Raw genomic sequence first — 21,862 nt, 5'->3', positions numbered from 1 at the left:
AAGCAGTGTCCCCCTGGCAGTCAATCTATGGACCATAACCCCAAGCGTGTGATGAATACGGCTAAAAATAACACTTCTCCTAAAACCAAAAATCTGCTATGTAACATCAGATCCCTACCTAAGCATTTTACAGAAGTATGGGACCTTATTAATTCGCACCTACCAGACCTATGTTTCCTGACCGAAACATGGCTCAAACCTCACTCTGTCCCTGCCATAACATTGGGAATTCCCATAGGGTACAAAATTGTCAGGATGGATCGTCCCATCAAAGTTGGCGGTGGGCTAGCAATTGTCTATAAACAAGAAATCAACATAACAGTGTTGGATGAAATTTGCACCCCCTTCCTAGAAGTACTAATTTTTAAAATCCACACTTCGAGTAAGAATAATAGAAAGGGAGCACTAGTATACCGCCCCCCGGGGCCATGCGCAGAGGCATCTCTCAATCTGATGGAAATACTAGCACCCCACATATATGAAAACTCTGACTTCCTTTTGCTAGGCGACTTTAACATCCACAGCGAGCTGGACTTCAACAGTGAAGCACAGACGTTACTGTCAGACCTCGCCACACTTGGTTTAAAGCCAATCAATAATGAACCCACCCACAAGGCAGGACATGCGCTAGACCTTGTCATAACTAATTCCCTGCAGATCGAATGTAGATCCCCTTGTCAAGTGGAATGGACTGACCATTTTATAATAGAATTCTACACCCCCACTCTTATCTCATGTGACAGCGGAAAACTCACCCTAGCCAATAAAAGAAGACCTTGGCATAAGCTGACCCAACAAGATTTTAACAAAAAATTTGTAGCACCTAATCTAAATATCGAAGAGGACATTGACAATGCCTTACAAAAATACGAGGAAACACTCCTCAAAACTATAGACAGCATTGTTCCGATGAAAACCTTTAAGCCCAGACCTGCACACAAACAGGAGATCTGGTTTTCAGAGAATCTTAGCGTGCTCAAACAAACAACTAGAAAACTGGAGAAGAAATGGGGGGCCTCACGCCAAAATCAAGATAAGAATTTATACAAAAGCTCTCAGAAAATATACCATAAAGCGATCCGAGCGGCAAGGAAAAACCACATTGCATCACAGTTACTAGCAGCTGGGAACAATCCCAAAACTCTCTACCAGATATTAGAGACTTTTTTTAAACCCACAGCCTGTGAAAGCACAGAAGTGGCGTCACAAAAACTTTGTGACGATATCTCTCAGTTTTTTAATCAAAAAATTGATGCAATTTATAGCAAAATCACACTCTCGAATCTTTATAACGCCACTGATAATGATCTCATTGCAAATCTGGGAACAGAAATACTGACTAGGCATTCCCTCTCTGCTTTTCCCCCTATGTCAATAGAGGAAGTAGAAAGAAACATCTCTCTGATAAAAAGTGGATCCCCTATGGATACCATCCCAGCACGGATCATGCCCATTCTGGCCGCGGCTCTAGGACCTACTATCCAGCAAATAGTCAACTTTTCGCTGAGTACGGGACAGGTTCCTAAAAGATGGAAAAAGGCTTTGGTGAAGCCCTTGAGGAAAAACACAGCTACTCCTTGGGAAGAATTAGCTAACCTCAGACCCATCTCCCTGCTCCCATTTTTAGGCAAAATCATTGAAAAACATGTAAATAGTAAATTGTCTGAATATATTGAATCTGCTGCAGTACTAGACCAGTCCCAATCCGGGTTTAGACCCAGACATAGCACGGAGACAGCCCTGATGTCAGTCGCAGACGATCTACACATGTACCAGGACAGAGGTTACTCTGTTGTCCTGGTACTGTTGGATCTGTCTGCGGCATTCGATACCATATCCCATTCCATCCTGACCACTAGACTGGCTAACATCGGCCTGAAACAAGAAGCCTTGGCATGGTTGAAGAGTTTCTTGAGAGACCGCACCCAACAGGTAACTATGGGTGCTTACAGGTCAGAGGAAGTTGAAATCTCCAAGGGGGTGCCACAGGGCTCATGTCTGAGCCCCACCTTATTCAACATATATGTGGCACCCCTGGCTAACATCATGAGAAAATATGGTTTCATCCCAATTTCTTACGCGGATGATACACAACTCCTCTTTCCTTTTAAGATCTTTACACCTGAGGTCAGAAACTCTTTCTCCCAGGGCATGAAGGCAGTAGCACGATGGATGTCTTCCAACTACCTGCAGTGCAACGTTGGGAAGACGGAAGTCATGTTGTTTGGTGAGGCAAAAATGCTCTGGACCCCAGATTGGTGGCCACAAGATCTCGGCCCAGTGCCCATACCCAAACAAACTATTAAGAACTTGGGGGTCCGATTAGGTCCGATTAGATCAGGAGCTTACTCTCAAACAACATGGCAACCAGGTGGTGGGAGCTTGCTTTCATATAATTGGTATGCTGCGGAAAATCTTCCCATTTCTACCTGACACAACAAGGAAGACGCTGGTCCAGGCGCTCGTTTTGAGTCGCCTGGACTATTGCAATGGCTTGCTCCTGTCTGCTAATGAGGGAGTAATGAACAGACTTCAGGTAGCTCAGAACACGGCTGCACGGTTGGTTCTGAACGTTCCTCCCCGTACACCTTCTAAACCGTTGCTGACCAAACTGCATTGGCTACCTGTTAGACAGAGGGCTAAGTTTAAGGTATGCTGCCTCATACATAAAAGCCTGAATGGTATGGGTCCCGCCTACTTGAACACCAAATTTACACCTTATATTCCCACTCGAACACTCAGATCAAGGGAACAAAGCCTTCTATGCATACCCAGAGCTAGAAAGGCCAGACATGGAGCAAAAACACTATCAATAGCTGGACCCTCGCTCTGGAACGGTCTTCCTATATCCCTCAGGCAATGTATAGACCACCTTACTTTTAGGAAAAAGCTGAAGACCTTTTTGTTTGGACAGTAACACTAGACCATCCTGAAGACTCCTCCTCTTTAATACATTTGTAGAAGCCAAAGGCGCGGAGATACTCCTCCGGGAGTGAAGCCAGCGCGGTACAAAACTGCAAATAAATAAATAAACGCCCACAACAGCAAGGAATTATTCAACATCGTCAAAGAGTTTACCAACCCCTCTGCCAACTCCAACGACATCACTCCCTCTCAAACCCTTTGCGACTCTTTAGCTTCGTTCTTCCACGACAAAATAGCAGACATCCACAACAGCTTCGACAACCAACCCGGAGACCAAGCCACCCAACCTTCTACCATACCTTCACCCCCCTTGAACATCCTTAATAACTGGAACCCAATCTCCACTGAGGACACCATCCGCCTGATGAACTCCATCCACTCAGGATCCCCCACAGACCCATGCCCTCATCACATCTTCAACAAAGCAGACTCCATCATAGCACCACACCTCCGAGACGTCATCAACTGCTCCCTCAACTCCGCCACCTTCCCGGAAAGCTGGAAACACGCCGAACTCAGCGCCCTCCTGAAAAAACCCACAGCTGACCCCACCGAACTCAAAAACTACCGCCCCATCTCGCTCCTTCCATTCCCGGCCAAAGTCATTGAGAAAGCTGTCAACAACCAGCTCGCCGCCTTCCTCGAAACCAACAAATCCCTCGACTCCTCACAGTCCGGCTTCCGAGCCAAACACAGCACTGAAACCGCACTCATCGCAGCAACAGACGACATTCGAATTCTACTGGACAATGGAGACACAGTCGCCCTCATCCTCCTCGACCTCTCTGCAGCCTTCGACACAGTCTGTCATAGCACCCTATTACAACGCCTCACAGACATCGGAATCCAAGGAAAAGCACTGGAATGGATCACCTCGTTCCTTGCCGGAAGAACTCAGAGAGTCCGCCTCCCACCATTCAAGTCAGAAGCCACCTAAGTCATTTGTGGCGTGCCACAAGGATCCTCTCTTAGCCCCACCCTCTTCAACATTTACATGAGCCCCCTCGCGACCATTGCACGCCAACACAACCTCAACATCATCTCCTACGCTGATGACACTCAACTGATCCTCTCTCTCACCAATGACCCTAACACCACCAAAATCAACCTACATGAAGGAATGAAAGAAATAGCCGAGTGGATGAAGTACAGCCGTCTGAAACTGAATTCAGACAAAACAGAAGTCCTTATCTTAGGTACCTCCCCCTCCGCCTGGAACGACTCTTGGTGGCCAGAGGCCCTTGGAAAAGCACCCATCCCGACGGACCACGCACGGAACCTGGGCGTCATCCTGGACTCCTCACTCTCGATGACCAGACAAGTCAACGCCGTTTCATCATCTTGCTTCAACATTCTTCGCATGCTCAAAAAAACATTTCGCTGGATCCCCACCGAAACTAGAAAAACGGTCACCCACGCACTGGTTACAAGCCGCCTGGACTACGGAAACACCCTATACGCCGGTACCACCGCAAAACTTCAGAAAAAACTCCAACGCATCCAGAACGCATCAGCCAGACTCATACTAGACATCCCACGTAAAGACCACATTTCTGGTCACCTGAAAAACCTCCACTGGCTCCCCGTCAATAAGAGGATAACTTTCCGTCTCCTCACCCACGCACACAAAGCACTTTACGAACTTGGACCCGAATGCCTCAACACGCGACTTTCCTTCTACACCCCCTCCCGCCAGCTACGCTCTTCCAACCAAGCCCTTGCTGCTGTTCCTCGCATCAATAAAACCACGATGGGAGGAAGATCCTTCTCCTACCTGGCGGCTAAAACCTGGAACTCACTTCCCACTCACCTTCGCCTCACTCAAAACCACCTAGCATTCAGAAAGCAACTTAAAACCTGGATATTCGACAAGTAAATCCCCACCCTTCCTCAAGCACCTTGAGACCCTCTGGGTATGTAGCGCGCTATATAAATTATCTGACTTTGACTTTATAAACTTAAAAATAAATCAGCCACATACCCTAAATCCATGGCATGAGTCTTGGCCCCTGGTCCTGTTATGGCACTGACTTCTTTTTATAGGGAGTAGGGCTTAGGGATATTGCCTGGTGTCACTAATATTGCTAACTCGGGTAATGAAACAGCTACAAAAGGACAAGCTGGATAAAGAAATTACACATTATTTTGAACAGTTATTAAAAATCAAATTCAAGGGTGAAGTAGGATTGTTAATGAAACTAAGGAAAAGCAACTTTTAGAAATTTACCCTTTACCTGGCTGAGCTTGCAGAAGGCTAATTAACATTAGCCACTGCAAACTTCAAGCCTGTGCACAGTCTTGAATGAGGTGTGAATGAGTTGTAACATTTCTCCTAGGAACTAGACAACAGCTTGGTCTGAATGAGCAAGAAATACTCCTCTGTGCATTGCAGAAGCCTCAGGTTGGGAACTGTGTGCATCCTGTGTACACCACAATGTCAAATCATCCCTGACAGAATAGTTTTAGCCACATGCAACACTTTGGTGCACTTGGATGGAAGAAAATAGGATGCCACACAATTCTTGTCTGGGTGATGTTGGGCCCTGCCTTTGTCCTACCAGCTTTCTGTCTACTAGGGCCTGCTTCAAAATTGATTTTAGTCGTAGCTGTTGAAGGACACTCGTGATTACTGTAGAGCACTACCCTAGACATCCACAACCCTCACACCCCATGTTTAGTGTTGCTTAATATTTTCACATCTTGAATTTCCTCTGACACATATCATTTTGGGCTGTTAGCAGTGGGGCACAAAAGAACAAATGAAAAAGTGAATATAGCTGCCCCTAGGAGCCTTCAACCTATTTGTCATGGTACATCCAAAGGTCATCCCTACCCACTGCCAGGTATAAATGTAAAACAAGGCAACCCATACGAACACTTTCTGGAACTCTGGAAGAACAGAAGAAGACTGAACCTGCTGTCTCTGACTTAAGGCGCGCCAAAACAGAAAGAACCTGCTCCCTCTTGCCTCCAGAACCAAGAACTGGACTCCAAAGAGGACTCCAAGGTACAGTTGGGTGACCTTGTGGGTGGCTCCATCGACACAAAAAGTTTTTGGAGGCCTTTGTCCTAAAGTGCCCAGTTGACCAGTAGCAACTGGATTGGAGGTGGATTTTGCAATTGGTATCTGCCTGAAACCCTCCTGTCTTCCTGTGCTTCTTTGGGCACCAGAGGAAAGTGGTTACATGGTGGTCAGACTCAAATCACACCTAGGTTTCGGTCAACCACTTCTATACACTATCATTGGTGCTTTTCACTTTTTGGCACTGTTTCTACTGAAAACGTCAAAATGTATATCTCGAGTTCCCCCTTTTTGGTTTTTTTATTTTATTTTGGAATAATTTTGTTCATTAAAATGTACTCTATTTTTCTTATTTTGTTTGCGATTTTTACGGTGTTGTGTTTTGACTTTATTACTGTTTTGGTACTGCTTAATTAATTTACACATTGCGCTATGCTAAGGCTGTTTGCTCTTTGCCATAGCTACTAGGGAGCTGAGCTCAGGCTAATTTACTGACTTTAAGGGTTCACCCTTACAAGTGTTGTAATACTTAAACAATGTTTTATACAGAGCAAGGGACTGCCTCTGCTAAACAAATCTCAGTTGATCCCCTTAGCCTGGTCAATTAGAAACCCATTTCTCACCTCCTGTACCCAGTCAAGGTTTTCAAAAAACATAAAATAAAAAGCTGACAAGTTATCTGAAAGCAAATCAGTTGTTAGATCCATCTCAGTCAGGTTTCAGACAGGCCCGCATCACTGAGACATTGTTTTCGGCAGCGCAAAATGACATTTGGTGCATTTTGGTCACCCACAGCCCACTTGATTGCTTTGCAACATTCATCACTGTTTGGCATACCACTCTCCTTAAATGCATGCACAACATGGACATATATATGGATGCCTTCAAGTGGCTCAAATAATTTCTATTCAGCAGAACTCACAGGGTTTCACTACTACCCAGTATAAAATACAAACAGACTCCCTCAGAGCTCTTGCCTGAGCCTGCCTTGTTTCAATCAATATTTACATGCCCCCCCCCACTTATCGTTCAGTTTCAATATTGATCATGTGCTGATGACACATAGCTGATCATATCAATCACTGATAATGGAATGAGACACATGTTAACTTCTTGGAATGCATGTTTGATACAGCCTATTGGATGAAGGAAAATTGCCTGAAGCTGAACGAGGATATGCCTGTGGTCATCCCATTCAGGACACTCTTTGGTCTAAGGAATAGTGGCATAAAGAATGAGGATATCCTCCAACTCTCACTAATTGAGCCAGAAACCTTGAGGTCATATTGGACAAAAAGGTATTGATGAATGATTAGGTGACCTCAGTTTCTCAATAATGTTATGGAATCCTGTGGATGCACTGCAAGATTTTTAAATTGATCTCATTTGAGGCATGCAAAAAAGTCATGCAGCCACTGATCATCATCTGCATTGATCTAAGAAGATGCACGTGTGGTCTTCACAGAGTACCTTTTAAGGAGACTAAAGACTATTCAGCACGTAACCGCACAGCTAGCTCTCAATTCATTGCCTGCACATGGTCAAAGCCACTTCTAAAAAGACTTCAGTACCTCCAAATGGGCAAATAGGTTCTATACAAGTTATTATGCCCCAACAACATGGCAGTTGTTGGCACAGAGCTATGCTATCTGATGTACAGAGTCTCCCTCTAAAATCTAGCATGTTTATTTACTTAACCTTACTACCTTTCAGCTCCATTCCTTGCATCTACCTATGCAGAACTTGCGGTCCCTCTTTCTCTTTCCTGACAGCACATCAGTGGAACTCCCTACGGCAGAACCTGCAGCTTATGGTGAACATTATTTCCTTTAAAAAGACAGCTAAAAATCTGGCTGTTTTGATTTTCGATTTTGCTGGCCATCTCTTAGAGTGTTCACTTCTCTTTCTATCCAGATCCTGTTTTCTGTCAAGTAGGTTGATGCCCCATAGCACCAGAATAATGATGAGGTGATGCTATACAAATTCAATTAACACTACTTAACCTGTGTTGAATAGCAATGTAATTGAATTGAAGCATAGCAGGTATTTTTTACAGAGCTATTTTGATACCTTTCTCACGAGGCCCTGTAGGGTTGACCTAGTCAGTATTTTAACAGAACAGAACAACTGGATAAATGAACACTGGTAAACTAAAATACTGTCCTTCATAGTCATCAACGTTATGGAGGTGTGATCTATTCATAAACCACAGTTGATAGATGAGAAATTTTAAATATGTCAACTTTCATTACCCAATGCTGAAAAAACTGACGACCATATAGAACAAAAACCTTAAAAAGCCTGCAAAGCTAAACTCCATGGTAAGAATAGACAGCATTGTTTCCTGTTACTTTATCAAAATTAGAAAGACCAAACTTATAAGATAGCACACTCCTCTACTATGCAGGAATGCCCTTCGAAGTTTTATGGGAGAGGAGTTGGCCTAACGGCTAGGGCACTCGACCTTGGACCTGGGGATCTGGGTTCGAGTCTCGGTAACGACGCCAAAAACCTCCTGGGATTCTGGGCAAATCACTTAATCTCCCTGTGCCTAAAATGAATCCGTGTCCTCATGTAACGTAACTGGTGCTATGTAAAGCTGGTGCTATGTAAAGCGCTCTGATACCTCATTCAGTTCGGGTCTAGTTTGCGCTATTTAAAACTCTGCAAAAAAAAAATATATGTTTGAAGACACAAAAACTTACATTCACATAATCAGAGAACATACTTCAGTTCAGATGCAAAATATTTTCTCTTCACAAATATTTAATCTTGAGAGAGAGGGAGATGTTCCTCACTTTCTACAACCCCATGCTCAGTGGCGTAACATTAGCCACTGCAGCCCCCGTGGTGAAGGTGGTGCCTCGAGCTCCAGGGGGCCCCCTTTGGCACTGTGCACTTGCAGCAGGCACTTGGTCTGAGAGCTCCTAACTGGATCCAAAGTATGGGGGGGCCTCCATGTATTTTGTAGAGGACCCCCCTCAAGTTTTGTTACACCACTGCCCATGCTTAAACACATAATGAAAAAGTGCAGGTGCATCTGAATAAATATGGAAACAGACTCACTCATTCAACCTAAACCTATACATACTTTTCAAAAATTGCAAATTAATTTACAAATGAAACAGCCTCAAGACCAAGGCTAATTTCTTCAAAACGCAAGTCATAAATTCAAAATCCAAGCAAAGAAATGTTTTTAACACCCAAAAAATGCAACCCACAGTCATTTAAATCATTCCATTTACTCACATCCTGTCTATGCTCCAATTTGGGCATTTTTTAATTAAAAAGTTTAAATCAAAGAACCAAATAGGTAGCCACACCAACCATGATTAAGAAAGTTCTCACTAACAAACTACCAAAGAGTAGTTGGTCTAATTTACCTCTTTTACGCATGGGGTGCTAGAAGACATGGTTGTAAGAAAATAACTTTCCTCTTATATCCTAGAGCCTTACACCCTTGTCATCTTACTAAATTGCTAAGCACCATTCTAAACCCTTCCCTTTGACTTGAGATCATAAATGTATCCATCCTCCAAAGAACTGTACCAAACTTATACCAACTTTAAAATCATATAAAGAACAGTGCAAAAGGCATTTACCATCAATTACAACTCCTTAAAATTTTCCAAGACCTGTCCACCAAAAGATAATTTCAAATTCCCTATATATGACCTTGTCACCTCTTGGCTTGATTATGGGAACTTTCTCATTCCAGGGTTGCCTTCCTACAGCATTGCCCTAAAGGAAGCTGTAGTCCTCCTTGAAGCGAGTACAATCACAAACACACTGTGATTCAGTAATCTCGCTCACACTTAACAACACTGAAATTGCTATCCTTTGAGATGATGCACGTTCAAGACATTGTGCTCCTGTTATAACACCCTGAAGCTGGTAACCCAAGGCTGCATGTAATACAAACTCATCAGTTTGGGTGGATGCACCATAGCACACAGAGGAACAAACTGGGAAATTGGAAAACCCCAGTTTCAGGAAAAAGTCATCTTTAGCAATGTCCAGTATCACACATACATTGATAAAACAGTTTGTATTATTTCGTAGAGCACTGTTGAAGGAAAAAAGACTGTGATAAATATGACCATGCAGACTTGTGATCAATGACTTGAAGGATATTGCACTTAGATGTAATAACTTGGTATTGGCCTTAGAGGAAAACTTCTAACATTCACTGCAATATAAAGAAATATGCTTGTATTATTGGATAACCTATTCAGCATTTATGGCTTATCACCATTTAAATTTTCTTTTTACAGCATGGTATATTATATTTCGAAAATACACATATATTGGAAGAACTGTAACAAGAATCTCAATCCTGGTGACGGTCTCTGCAAATTCACCCCCTTCCTAAAAAAGCCACAACAAGGAGTCAGTATGCGGTGTGAGTAGTGAATAATTAATCAGATTTCTTGAAATGTCTGCCAATTCCGGTGAGGGCCTCTGCAAATTCACCCCCTCCTAAAAAGTCCCATCATGGTATGTGATGTGGATACTGAATAATTAATCAGAATCGTTAGCTTGGAGATACCGCTTCAAAAAGATTTTGAATTATAGATATTATGCTGGGTGCCACTCACCTGCAGGCTGGAAAGTAAATATAATTTTACACAATATATACAGACTACATTGGAATGAAAAAAAAGTCCTCTGAATCCATGAATCCTGTAAATTTGTGATCAATTCTAATCACTTTATTAGTTTGTTATTTTAATTTTATTTTATTTGAAATGCCTCACATCGATTTAGCGATTCTTTGGTGGTAGGAGTAAATGAGAATTCTGTTAGATTGTGAGAGGTTAGTAAATCAAATTGAATGTATTTTTTATGGTTTACTCAAAGCAATTAAATAGACAGCTATGTGAGGAGAATTGTGAAGTGTGTTTTTGAAAAAGTAGAAAATTTTGCTTAAATAATAAGTACAGACACTAGAGCAAGGAACAGGTGCCAGCGTCTGATGCATTTGTTAGTGGCCAATTGGAGGACGTAATTATTGCATGATATACATGGAAACACATTTGTTATTTACATTATCATGTTCTTTTGAAAAAAACTGTGTAGCAATACAAGGCATTTATTGTCAGATGTCATATCTCTCAAACAGCCCTTAGGACAAAATTGTGTCTGATACACCATTCCTTAAATGTTGTTGTGTAAGGACATGCTTGAATAGCTTCTCTCATTCCTCCCCCCACACAAATCTTTTAGGTGCAAATCTGTGATCGTTTTCAAAATATCTCTCGAAATAATCAATATCAATGTCATGAATTTATTGTCAGAATGCTCAAATAAGCAGATAAATATACACCCACAAACAAACTAGTTAGTTATCGGAAAAGCCAGGTCCAAGCCTCAAATAATGGGTTTTCTTAGAAGATACACTAATACTCAAAAGGACCATTGTTCTTATGACCCATGAGGTTGTTCTTAAGGTATTCTTTCTAAAGTCTTGGATAAGATAGTAAACACTCATGTAAGCTCTTAGGTATACCATTTACCTGAAAATATAAAACTCAATGGTACCTGAAGAGCCACTATCTTTAAACCCGTAATCCAACCACTTGAAGAGATTCCAAATATTTCACATTTACTGTATTCAGAAAACAGTTTTCTAGTCAACAGCACATAACATCAATGTCCTCTCTTAGACACAAGTACTAAGCTTCCTGCATCACTGGGCGCCTAGAGACCTGACGGTGATTTGGCTTTGGCGCTATATAAGTCCCAGTTAACAATAACAATAACAATAACTGCACTTAATGGGGTTTAAATCCCACTTGCTAGGTACTCACCTTCTGGATCAAGGAGCTTTGCAATCCCCAAGTATCGCTGGGCTACGGTGAAAGCATGGTCCAATCTTTGTACAGCAGATGGCTGTGAAACCACGTGATTCCAATCAAAAAGGTCAGGTCTGCAAAAAAGTCATAGGATTCAATTAGTTACTACTTCTGTTAAAATTGCAAGTCTTTTTGTGTTTATTATGACTGCGCCACCCTCAGTTATAATGGAAAGTATCTTGCTAAGCTCCCATGGACAAAAACAAAGCTTCAATCTAAAGATACTATTGATATCACTTATAAAGGATATACTGCGAACACTAATGAATGCATTAAAGTTGGAAAACTACTCTATGAGAAATTTTATTTTCAATCTAAGAATAGATATAAGTGAAAGAGAAACAAATACCCGATCCTCTACAATACGAAGTCTACTTTATATAGGAAATACAAGCCTTGCTTTCTGTGAAGTACTGCAGTAGTGCAACACAGACAGAGAATGGGGTGATGGTGGACATGAACTGCATGAATCACATCACACTCTGAATGCCCCTGCAGAGAAACAACAACCACACCACATATTTGGGCTAGATGATGATGTACAACATCGGGGCAACTACAACATGTGACTCACTGATCATCACAGACACTAACTTCTTGCCACTGAGACAACACAAAGACGCAAAAATCACACACCTAAACGATAGGACATATATGTATCATTCATAATGCTTGTTCAAACTTTCCGCACACACAGAATAAGCATGATGATGCTATACAGGCCCACTGTCCACTTTACAGAGACTCCCCCCAATGAGAATATAAACAACATACAAACTGACTGATCACATCAGACTAGTTTAGAACAATTTCAGGAAGGTGACAAAAGACGAAGGAGTGTGAGCCTATAGTGAAATCCATCACTTGTAGCTGCCACTGAGCACATCTAAAAGCGCCAAGAAGCCATGCTATTGGTGACTGCTGTATGTTAAAATATTTTACAATTTTTTCTCTAAATGGTAGGCATTATCAATGATTGTAGAACTAAATTTTATGGCAACACTGCCAAGCTGATTCCATAAGTAATATACTACACAATACTCTGCGATTCAAATGAATGCATTAAGTATATTAAAACACATAGGACGCATAATTGTTGTCCTTGTCAAATGATACAGACACAAATATTAAGATTGAACAACACGTACCCATTGACGGGGTACGTACCATGGATTTGGATTTCTCAACACATTAGAGAACACTTACATTGCCCAGTGTGATTAGGGATTATGTGTTTGTGCAGAGCAATTAGCATCAAGGTAATTTGCCCAGACAGGACAGTTGTCAGCATGTCACTAAGGGACATGAAAATGTGTCAGCTATAAACCGCTCACTAATGGGTTATTCACTGTTCGTGGTGGCTGTACACGGTTGTCACCAGCCGGGGAATTGATTGCTATTTGATACTGCTGCCATATATAGTTAGGGTTCTACTCCACGTTTTGTCCATTAATTATTAATTCAGGGAAGTGCTGGACATTAAAATAGCGAACTTTATTGCTTGTCTCTAGAGGAGAAGCTTAAATGAATGTGTAGTACGAGCGCAGTGCGCCTCTTGCAGTTGCTAAGAATAACTTGACGAGCTATTTAAATACGCATATAAAAGGAACAATCGAAAGTACAGCATGCCAGGGAAATACCAGTCCACTTCATGATCAGTTCACTTCACGATGTATACGTCTATCGACAGGAACATATTTCATAAAGCCTTGACTCCTGTGTTAGGTAAAAACTGAGGGGCATATTACCAAGCAATAGCGATAATTATCGCTATTGCTTGGTTAGAGACAAAAATTACCGCTGAGCTGCGGCGATTTGTATCGCAGATAAACCTTGGTATTACCAAGGTTTACCGCAAATGCGATAAAAAACGGCCACAATGCATGAATATCGCTGAAAAGTCCGCGATATTCATGCATTACCGAGCTAATGCTCTTAGCCATGTTATCCACCTCCCATTGGATAACATGGCTAAGAACTGCTCAGGGCAGGTGTTAGCTTTTGGAGATATTCGCGCTTAGCGCGAATATCTCCAAAAGTTGGTAATAGGAGATAGCGATGTTAGCGACTGTTTTCAGTCGCTAACATCTTGGCACGCCCACTTTGCATGTCATTAGTGATAAATATCACTGACATGCAAAGTGGGGCCCAAGATGGTCGCTATCTCCTACTAGCTATCGCTAACTGGTGTTAGCGACAGCTAGGTAATAGGGAGATAATTTTATCTCCGCTTTCTTGGCTTTTAAACCCAAAAAAGCGGAGATAAACCCCCTTGATAATATGCCCCTGAGAACCTTTTGTATGCCATATAAAGTAAAAATAAGTGACACATTCTGCAGTCGTTAAGAATCAACAATTCACTCGTAAGGGTATGTTATCTAATAATGTAATATCACATTGCAAAAAAAAACGCCAATGCTGGAACTTTTGTGGCAGACTGTGAAGTGCATTAGTGCATTTAAAGCAATGTATTTACTACATTACATATATTTTGTTCCACCTGTGTAACAATATTTGTGCGCTAAGGCATGTAAGTGAATTTAGAATAAGGGATTAATGTGCCCACTGTCAGACGTAAACTCTTAGTTATAAGTTATATACATTCAGTCGTGAAATTTCAAGGGTTGATATTGTGGCAAACAACTTGTATTCTATGAATGTCTTAATTTAAAGGAAGGCCACCCGAAAGGGCTATCCGAACCACCTGTATTAATATACTTTAAAATGTAATCAAATGTTGGGGTCTTACTTTTTCAAAAGCTATAGGGTATTATTCAAAAGACATTTTGGAACACCTAAATTAAAACTCTGTAGTGCTCTTTTAGAAGCGTTTGTGAATTGGTCCATTGGTATGAGGGAATATTCATTTGCATTCACATGTAGTCTTTTATGTACCTTTACAGGAAGTTTTTAATTGGTTGTTCAAAAGATCTAAAATCGGAATACATTTGGAATATCCATGTACAGTCACATGGACTCTTTTATGCACTCTATGGCCCAATACATCTAAAATGGGAATATTCAGGAATTGTTTATTACAAGTAATTACAATAGAAAGGACTGTGCCCACTGAACTGAACCCTGGAGGCCTTTTGGGATTACAAGCACAATCGAGTCAATAATATTGTTAGGCCAATGGCAACACTGCACACAGAGGTTTATCAATATTTTTTAGATAAGGAAACACTGAACCGGCAATTGTGGATTGTATGGAGGAGATAGTAATGGCGTTATTAATACTGTATGACTATAATTCAGGTTAAAGGCTCAAACAGCAGACATAAATATTAGGGTAAATCGATTTTACAGATGAATGCCTCACAAAGTTAAGTTATATACAGTGATTAAATAAGTTAATATTAAACAGGTACTATATACCATGAAATGCCCCCACAATTCATAAAGTAGCATCCACAGAAGCAAAGTGATGCCAATGGACATGGAGAAAATGTCACTAAGGTCCTGGGGCCCTTGGATAAGTGTTAGTTTACTCCTCCTTCCTAACCCTAAACGCTAGGATGTAGAAACTTTTACAAGGATTTTTAGCAAAAGAACCAGAGGTAAACACTGGACCACAACTGAGTCACCTTGCATTATCGGTTGGTTTCAACTTGTTGGTGTGCCCCAGTAAAAAAAGTTTGAAGGTATAAATCTTCACTAAGAGAAAATGCTGAAAGTATCTTGCCAGCAAGGGACCTTTGCTGGTTGCATATGTTTAATTTCTCCCCCTCAAAGATTTCCTGCAAAGACTCCACAGCCTCATCTCGACTTCGTATGTCAGCGGTCCGGCCTACTGGAACCCATCTTGGCCACAGCTGGCTGCCTTGCCTCACTGAGAATCTTCGGTTTCCAAAAAAGTTTTTAAGTATGAAGGTAAATCTTTCCACAGGACCGAGCCTGGTCCATGTATCCAACTTGTGCTCCATCACGATCCGCATTAACTTTTGACTTTGACCCGGTCTAGCATGACAAGATATCCACGGGTAGGTCTTTGTACTTTTTGGTGCTAGAAATATCTTACATTTTGAAAAATCATATCATCCGTATCCTACGTCTGCTTTTTGTCATTTTGCTGTTTATTTTTTTTCATTTCAGTTTTCTCTGTTTATATACAATGGTGTGGGGTTTTTACATCGTTGTGTTTTTTTTTAACTATTTACACATTTCTCCTAAGTTAAGTCTGTCTGCTTAGTGCTACAGTTACCAAGGGTTGTGCTCATTTTTAGGTTATTAAGACCTAACTGGTATAAGTCAGGAATAATGCCATTATTACTTGACGAGAACTACCATCCCCTTCAACTAATAATCTACTTTCTTAGATTATTTCTATCCTTTCCCAAGAGCACAATGTTTCAAATGGCTTCCTTCCTACAGTGGTAGACAGTGTAACATGCCTTTGAACACAGCCAGTTTTCCTAGTCAAGACAAACCTTAAACAGCTATAAAAGATGTAAAGCACTTTTTTTAGTAGATTAATAGCCTTACTAGTGAGAATCCACAAAGCAGTAAACCAATTTTCCAATTTGAGCTCATATTATGATATTTTTCTGAACCTCAACCTCCGCCATTCTCCTTGCAAGTCATATAATTTCATTAGTTCAAAGTTTAACCCAGTAGCAGTTTTGCTCTTTTTCTTCTGGATATTTGGACTATGGGCAGGGCCTGATGAACAGATTTCAGAGCTATATAATTGTGAATTCTTGTGAGTCTAGAAATGGGGGATGCACAATATTAACACTCACATTATACGTCAACCAGCCAAGGCCACATTTAGTTATGTAATGTATTTCTCTGTCATCTCTGGCAAACTAATTTCAGCAAAACAACAGTTGATGGACAGAATTCAGAACAATGTCATACATTCACCCCAGTACAGAGATCTGGGCCTATATCCATCGTTTTTTGCACTCCACACCACCCCTGTTCAGACATGGCCATATGCAAATCAGCCTTGACCCTGTGCCTCATGGGAACAGTCCAGCCCGAACTGCCAAGCCATGTCTTTCCTGGACCGGAATCAAGCATCCTAGGACCGGTTTCTGGCTATCAGCCGTCTTCAGCCAGGATAGCTTGACTCCAGTGGTGTGGAGAGCATGGGACTCACGTCTGAGCATACCCATCCCACTCGGGGTGACAAATGCAAAACAACAGTTGATGGACAGAATGCAGAACAATGTCATACATTCAACCCAGTACAGAGATCTGGGCCTAAATCCATCGTTTTTTTGCACTCCACACCACCCCAGTTCAGATATGGCCATATGTCACATTATACGTCAACCAGCCAAGGCCACATTTATGTAATGTATTTCTCTGTCATCTCTGGCAAACTAATTTCAGCAAAACAACAGTTGATGGACAGAATTCAGAACAATGTCATACATTCACCCCAGTACAGAGATCTGGGCCTATATCCATCGTTTTTTTGCACTCCACACCACCCCTGTTCAGACATGGCCATATGCAAATCAGCCTTGACCCTGTGCCTCATGGGAACAGTCCAGCCCGAACTGCCAAGCCATGTCTTTCCTGGACCGGAATCAAGCATCCTAGGACCGGTTTCTGGCTATCAGCCGTCTTCAGCCAGGATAGCTTGACTCCAGTGGTGTGGAGAGCATGGGACTCACGTCTGAGCATACCCATCCCACTCGGGGTGACAAATGCAAAACAACAGTTGATGGACAGAATGCAGAACAATGTCATACATTCAACCCAGTACAGAGATCTGGGCCTAAATCCATCGTTTTTTTGCACTCCACACCACCCCAGTTCAGATATGGCCATATGTCACATTATACGTCAACCAGCCAAGGCCACATTTATGTAATGTATTTCTCTGTCATCTCTGGCAAACTAATTTCAGCAAAACAACAGTTGATGGACAGAATTCAGAACAATGTCATACATTCACCCCAGTACAGAGATCTGGGCCTATATCCATCGTTTTTTTGCACTCCACACCACCCCTGTTCAGACATGGCCATATGCAAATCAGCCTTGACCCTGTGCCTCATGGGAACAGTCCAGCCCGAACTGCCAAGCCATGTGTTTCCTGGACCGGAATCAAGCATCCTAGGACCGGTTTCTGGCTATCAGCCGTCTTCAGCCAGGATAGCTTGACTCCAGTGGTGTGGAGAGCATGGGACTCACGTCTGTTGATACTCTGGTCATAGATACTTAATGCACAGAGGGAATTTGTTATTGAATGATACCATTGTAACAACATCACTTTTGAGAGATTAACCACAAACGATTTAGAAACACCCAAATAATGGATAAAGAGTTATAAGCCATGAAGCAAACAAAGCAAAATAATTTCAAAATGTAAAACATAATTTGGTCAGTCAATGCATGCTAGCCATACAATGAAGCATACTGAGGTGGCTAGAAACTTGAGGATGGGCATGCATATCACCTACTGTAACATGGTACAGTATATGACCAGACTTTTTTAATCAACAATATCAAAAATACGTCAAGCAACTACTTGCTCATGATGCTCCATTTCACAATAGGACATTTTTGCAGTTGTGGAAAGTGTTATGCAATGTTATGTTATGTTACATTACATTACGTTATCTTATGTTATGTTCGGTGGATTTGTAGAGGGCACTATCACCTGTGAGGGTATCCTGGCACTGAGCAGGTGTGTGTGCCTAGTACTACCTATGGTAAGTTGGTCAATTGAAGAGCCAGGTGTTCAGCTTCTTCGAGAATTCAAGAAGAGAGGAGGAGGCTCAGATGTGGAGAGGGTGGTCGCTCCACGCTTTAGGCGTGATGTAAGAGAAAGCTTGTTCTTTTTATCCCATTCTATGTACTCATGGGATGTTAGTGAACAGGATTCCTGTGGAGCAGAGGTTTCTCGATAGTTGGTAGAAGGAGATGCAACTGTTAGGTGAGGCCTGAGTTGCGGAGTGCCCTGAATGTGTGTGTAAGGAGTTTGAATTGAGCGATTTTGTGTGTTGGAAGTCAGAGTAGTTCCCTGAGGTGTGGTATAATGTGAGTTCTGTGTGGGGAGGTTGAGGATGAGTCTTGCTGCTGAGATCTTGATGGTCTGCAGTCTTCTAATGAGTTGCTTGGTGTGTGTTCCCATAGTCTAATTTGCTGCTGGTTGTGGTGTGAGTGACAGTTTTTCTTTTGTTGCTTGGGAACCATTTGAAGATCTCCCTCATCTTCTTCAGTGTGTAGAAGCAGGATACAGTGATGCGTTGACTTGTGAAGTCATGCCCAGTTAGCTGTTGATGGTTATTCTGAGGTTCCTGGCATGGATTCTAGGTGTGGGTCCCAGTTCAGCCGGCCACTAGTTGGAGTCCCATGGTGAAGTTTTCTTGTCAAAGATCATAACTTCTGTCTTATCAGTGATTAGCTTGAGACAGGTGGATTTCATCTAGTTAGCGACTACGGTCATGCAGATGGTGAACTTATTTCTTGTGTTAGGGATTATGTCCAAGAGGGAAGAGTATGAATTCTGTATCATCGGTGTAGGAGAGGATGTTGATGCCAAATGCACGGATGACATTGGTTAGAGGAATCATGTATTTGTTGAAGAGGTTGGGGCTGAGCGATGAACCTTGGGAGACTCAGCAGATGAGTTTACAGGCTTCAGAGGAGTAAGGTACTCGGCTGACAGCTTGTGTTCTATCCATTAAAAATTAGCAGATTGAGAGGAGTGCGGGCCCTGGAAGCCAATTTCGTGCAGGCGCCTGATGAGGATGGGGTGTGAGACCATATCAAAGAGTCGGGGAGTGGATGTAGCCTAACAGCTAGGGCGATCAACCTCAAAGCTTGAGAATCGGGTGCGAGTCTTGGCAGGAACACTCAACATCCTGTGATTCTGGGTAAATTACTAAATCTCCCCGTGCCTAACAAATAAAAAAATGAATGTGTCCATCTGTAACACAACTGGTGCTCATGGAAAGTGCTCTCATACCTTCGAATGTAGTTTGCGCTATATAAAACTCCCAAAAGAAAAAAATGCTCACAGTCTGTGACAGCAATGAGTGCTGTTTCTGTCCTGGGGTTGGGCCTGAATCCAGACTGCATGGCATTGAAGAGGTAGGGTTACTAAGGTGGATGTTGAAATGCAGTGATTAGTTTCTTTAACCCCTTGCATGCTGCCGCGATTCTGAGCCTGTGTGGCAGAATCGCGAGTGGGCGGGTTTATGACGGCCCCCAGCCGTCATCAGCACACGAGCGCCGTAGTGCATGACGGATGGGGGTCGTCATCAGCATGCAAGGGGTTAAGCCCTGTACCGGGCATGTTAGAAGGTAGATGGGTCTGTAGTTGGAAAGCGTGGATGGATCAGCTAAAGGTTTCTTGAGCAGGTACATTATGGTGGCATGTTTCCAGATGTCCGGGAATGTGGCTAAGTTGATGGGGGAATTGAGGATGGGTGTTGGTGTTTCGCTGATAGAGATTGGGCTTCTTGTTGACTGGGGTGTGAGCTCTGGTCAAGCACCAACTACAATCCTAATCAGGGTAAGGCACCAGCAAACCCCAAATTAACCTGTGCTCACTCCCTGGTAGCTTTGCATTGAGCAGTCAGGCTTAACCTAGAGGCAGTGTGCAAAGTATTTGTGCAAAACTTCAAACAGTAAAACAGTGAAAACATCACACAAAAAGATTCAACACCATGTTAGAAAGATGGAGCTTAATTTATTATATAAAATAAGACCAAAGTGACAAAAATCCAGTCAGTAGAACCGGAGTTATGATATTTAAAAAGATAAAATACAATACAGTGCCTAATAGCAGAAGGCACCAACCGCAGCTATCTGGTCGTGCTGGATCGGGTCGAATTCAAAAGTTCAGGCCAAACACAAAGGAGTGCAGGTTGGATACAGTCCTATATCAGTCCTGCCGAAGGTTTACCTTTGAAGTTTTGTGCTAAACGTCTTGTTCATCGCAAGGGGAGCGTCGCAAATGGTAGTCCGCAATGTGTAAGGAGAACGCCAAGCGCCGCGCATGTGCAGGCTGGAGCTTCATTGTTTGCAGTCCCCAGAGGGATGTCAATGCTGCTGTGCAAAGAGTCGGGTTGGTGGCAACGTGCGCTGATTTTCGGTGCGAGTGGCGTGGTTCCGGTACAAACGGGCAAACATACAAACAGGCACTTAGATGTCGCAAAGAGCCCAAAAGGTGATTTAAGCCGCTCGAGAGCCACACCAAGGGTCTAGGACCCCAGACGCACCACTTGGGGCCAGGAGCTCAATGAAGACGTTTCCAGGAGTTGTTGGGGAGCCTTTTATGTCCCTGTGGTTCAGATCAGAAGGCCAGCAGACTTGCCCTTTTAGTCAATCTGGGGTCCTGGGTTCAAGATGAAGTTGCAGCTCTATCTCTTCCTCCCCGGGCAAAGTGCAGCAGTTCCTTTAAAGCAGCAGACCAGCAGAGTGTCAGTCCTTATAGCAGCACAGCAGTCCTTATTCCTGGCAGAGTATCATAGGTCCAGAAGTGTACTGAGGAGTTGGTGTCGGAGGTTCTTCTTTTATACACTGGTGCTCTTATTCTAGGTGAGAGAAGCTTCTAGAAAGTGTTTTTAAAATCCATGGTATTTCCAACCTCCCCAGTCCTGGCTCCAAGCTGACTGAAGTAACTATGTAGGGCTGTTAGGTCCTTTGTGTGAAGGTAGAGCAAAGGCTATTGTGTAAGTGGGGCTGTACTCATCCCTGCCACCCCCCCCCATACTGCCAGCAGATTGCCCACTAAGGCACACCTAATCCCTCTGTTGTGTGACTGTCAGGGAGGAATACACAAAGTCTAACCATCAGTTGCACCCGGTCATGAGACCCAGACCAAGCTATAGGCACAAAAGTGCTAAGGGAGGAAAAATTATAACTTTCTAAAAGTGCCATTTTTAAAATTGTGATGAAAAACCACTGAATAGGGCACTGCACCCCAATTCCCAACATCAACTGGTTATATTTTCCCATTTGGAAATTACACTTCACTCCTATGTTATCTTATCCGCCTTACAATAGTGAAAAAAATAATTTAGGAGTTTCTCACTACCAGCACATGTAAAGCTTAAAGGTACATGCCCAACTTTTTAAACACATTGCACCC

General features: G+C 42.5%; 1 protein-coding gene across 7 annotated transcripts in view; it reads right to left on the bottom strand.

Annotated features, from left to right (window-relative positions):
* DMD (dystrophin) overlaps positions 1–21,862 on the bottom strand; it is a 6,826,337-nt gene that overhangs the window by 6,147,578 nt on the left and 656,897 nt on the right. For all 7 annotated transcript variants that reach the window (XM_078657819.1, XM_078657824.1, XM_078657821.1 and 4 more), the window contains exon 7: positions 11,758–11,876. In XM_078657819.1, the coding sequence (XP_078513945.1) occupies positions 11,758–11,876 (119 nt within the window). The remainder of the gene's footprint in view (positions 1–11,757; positions 11,877–21,862) is intronic.

Source organism: Lissotriton helveticus, chromosome 8, assembly GCF_964261635.1.
Source record: "Lissotriton helveticus chromosome 8, aLisHel1.1, whole genome shotgun sequence".
In the NCBI taxonomy this organism is placed as follows: Eukaryota; Metazoa; Chordata; class Amphibia; order Caudata; family Salamandridae; genus Lissotriton; species Lissotriton helveticus.
This window is presented reverse-complemented; position numbering and strand designations above follow the sequence as displayed.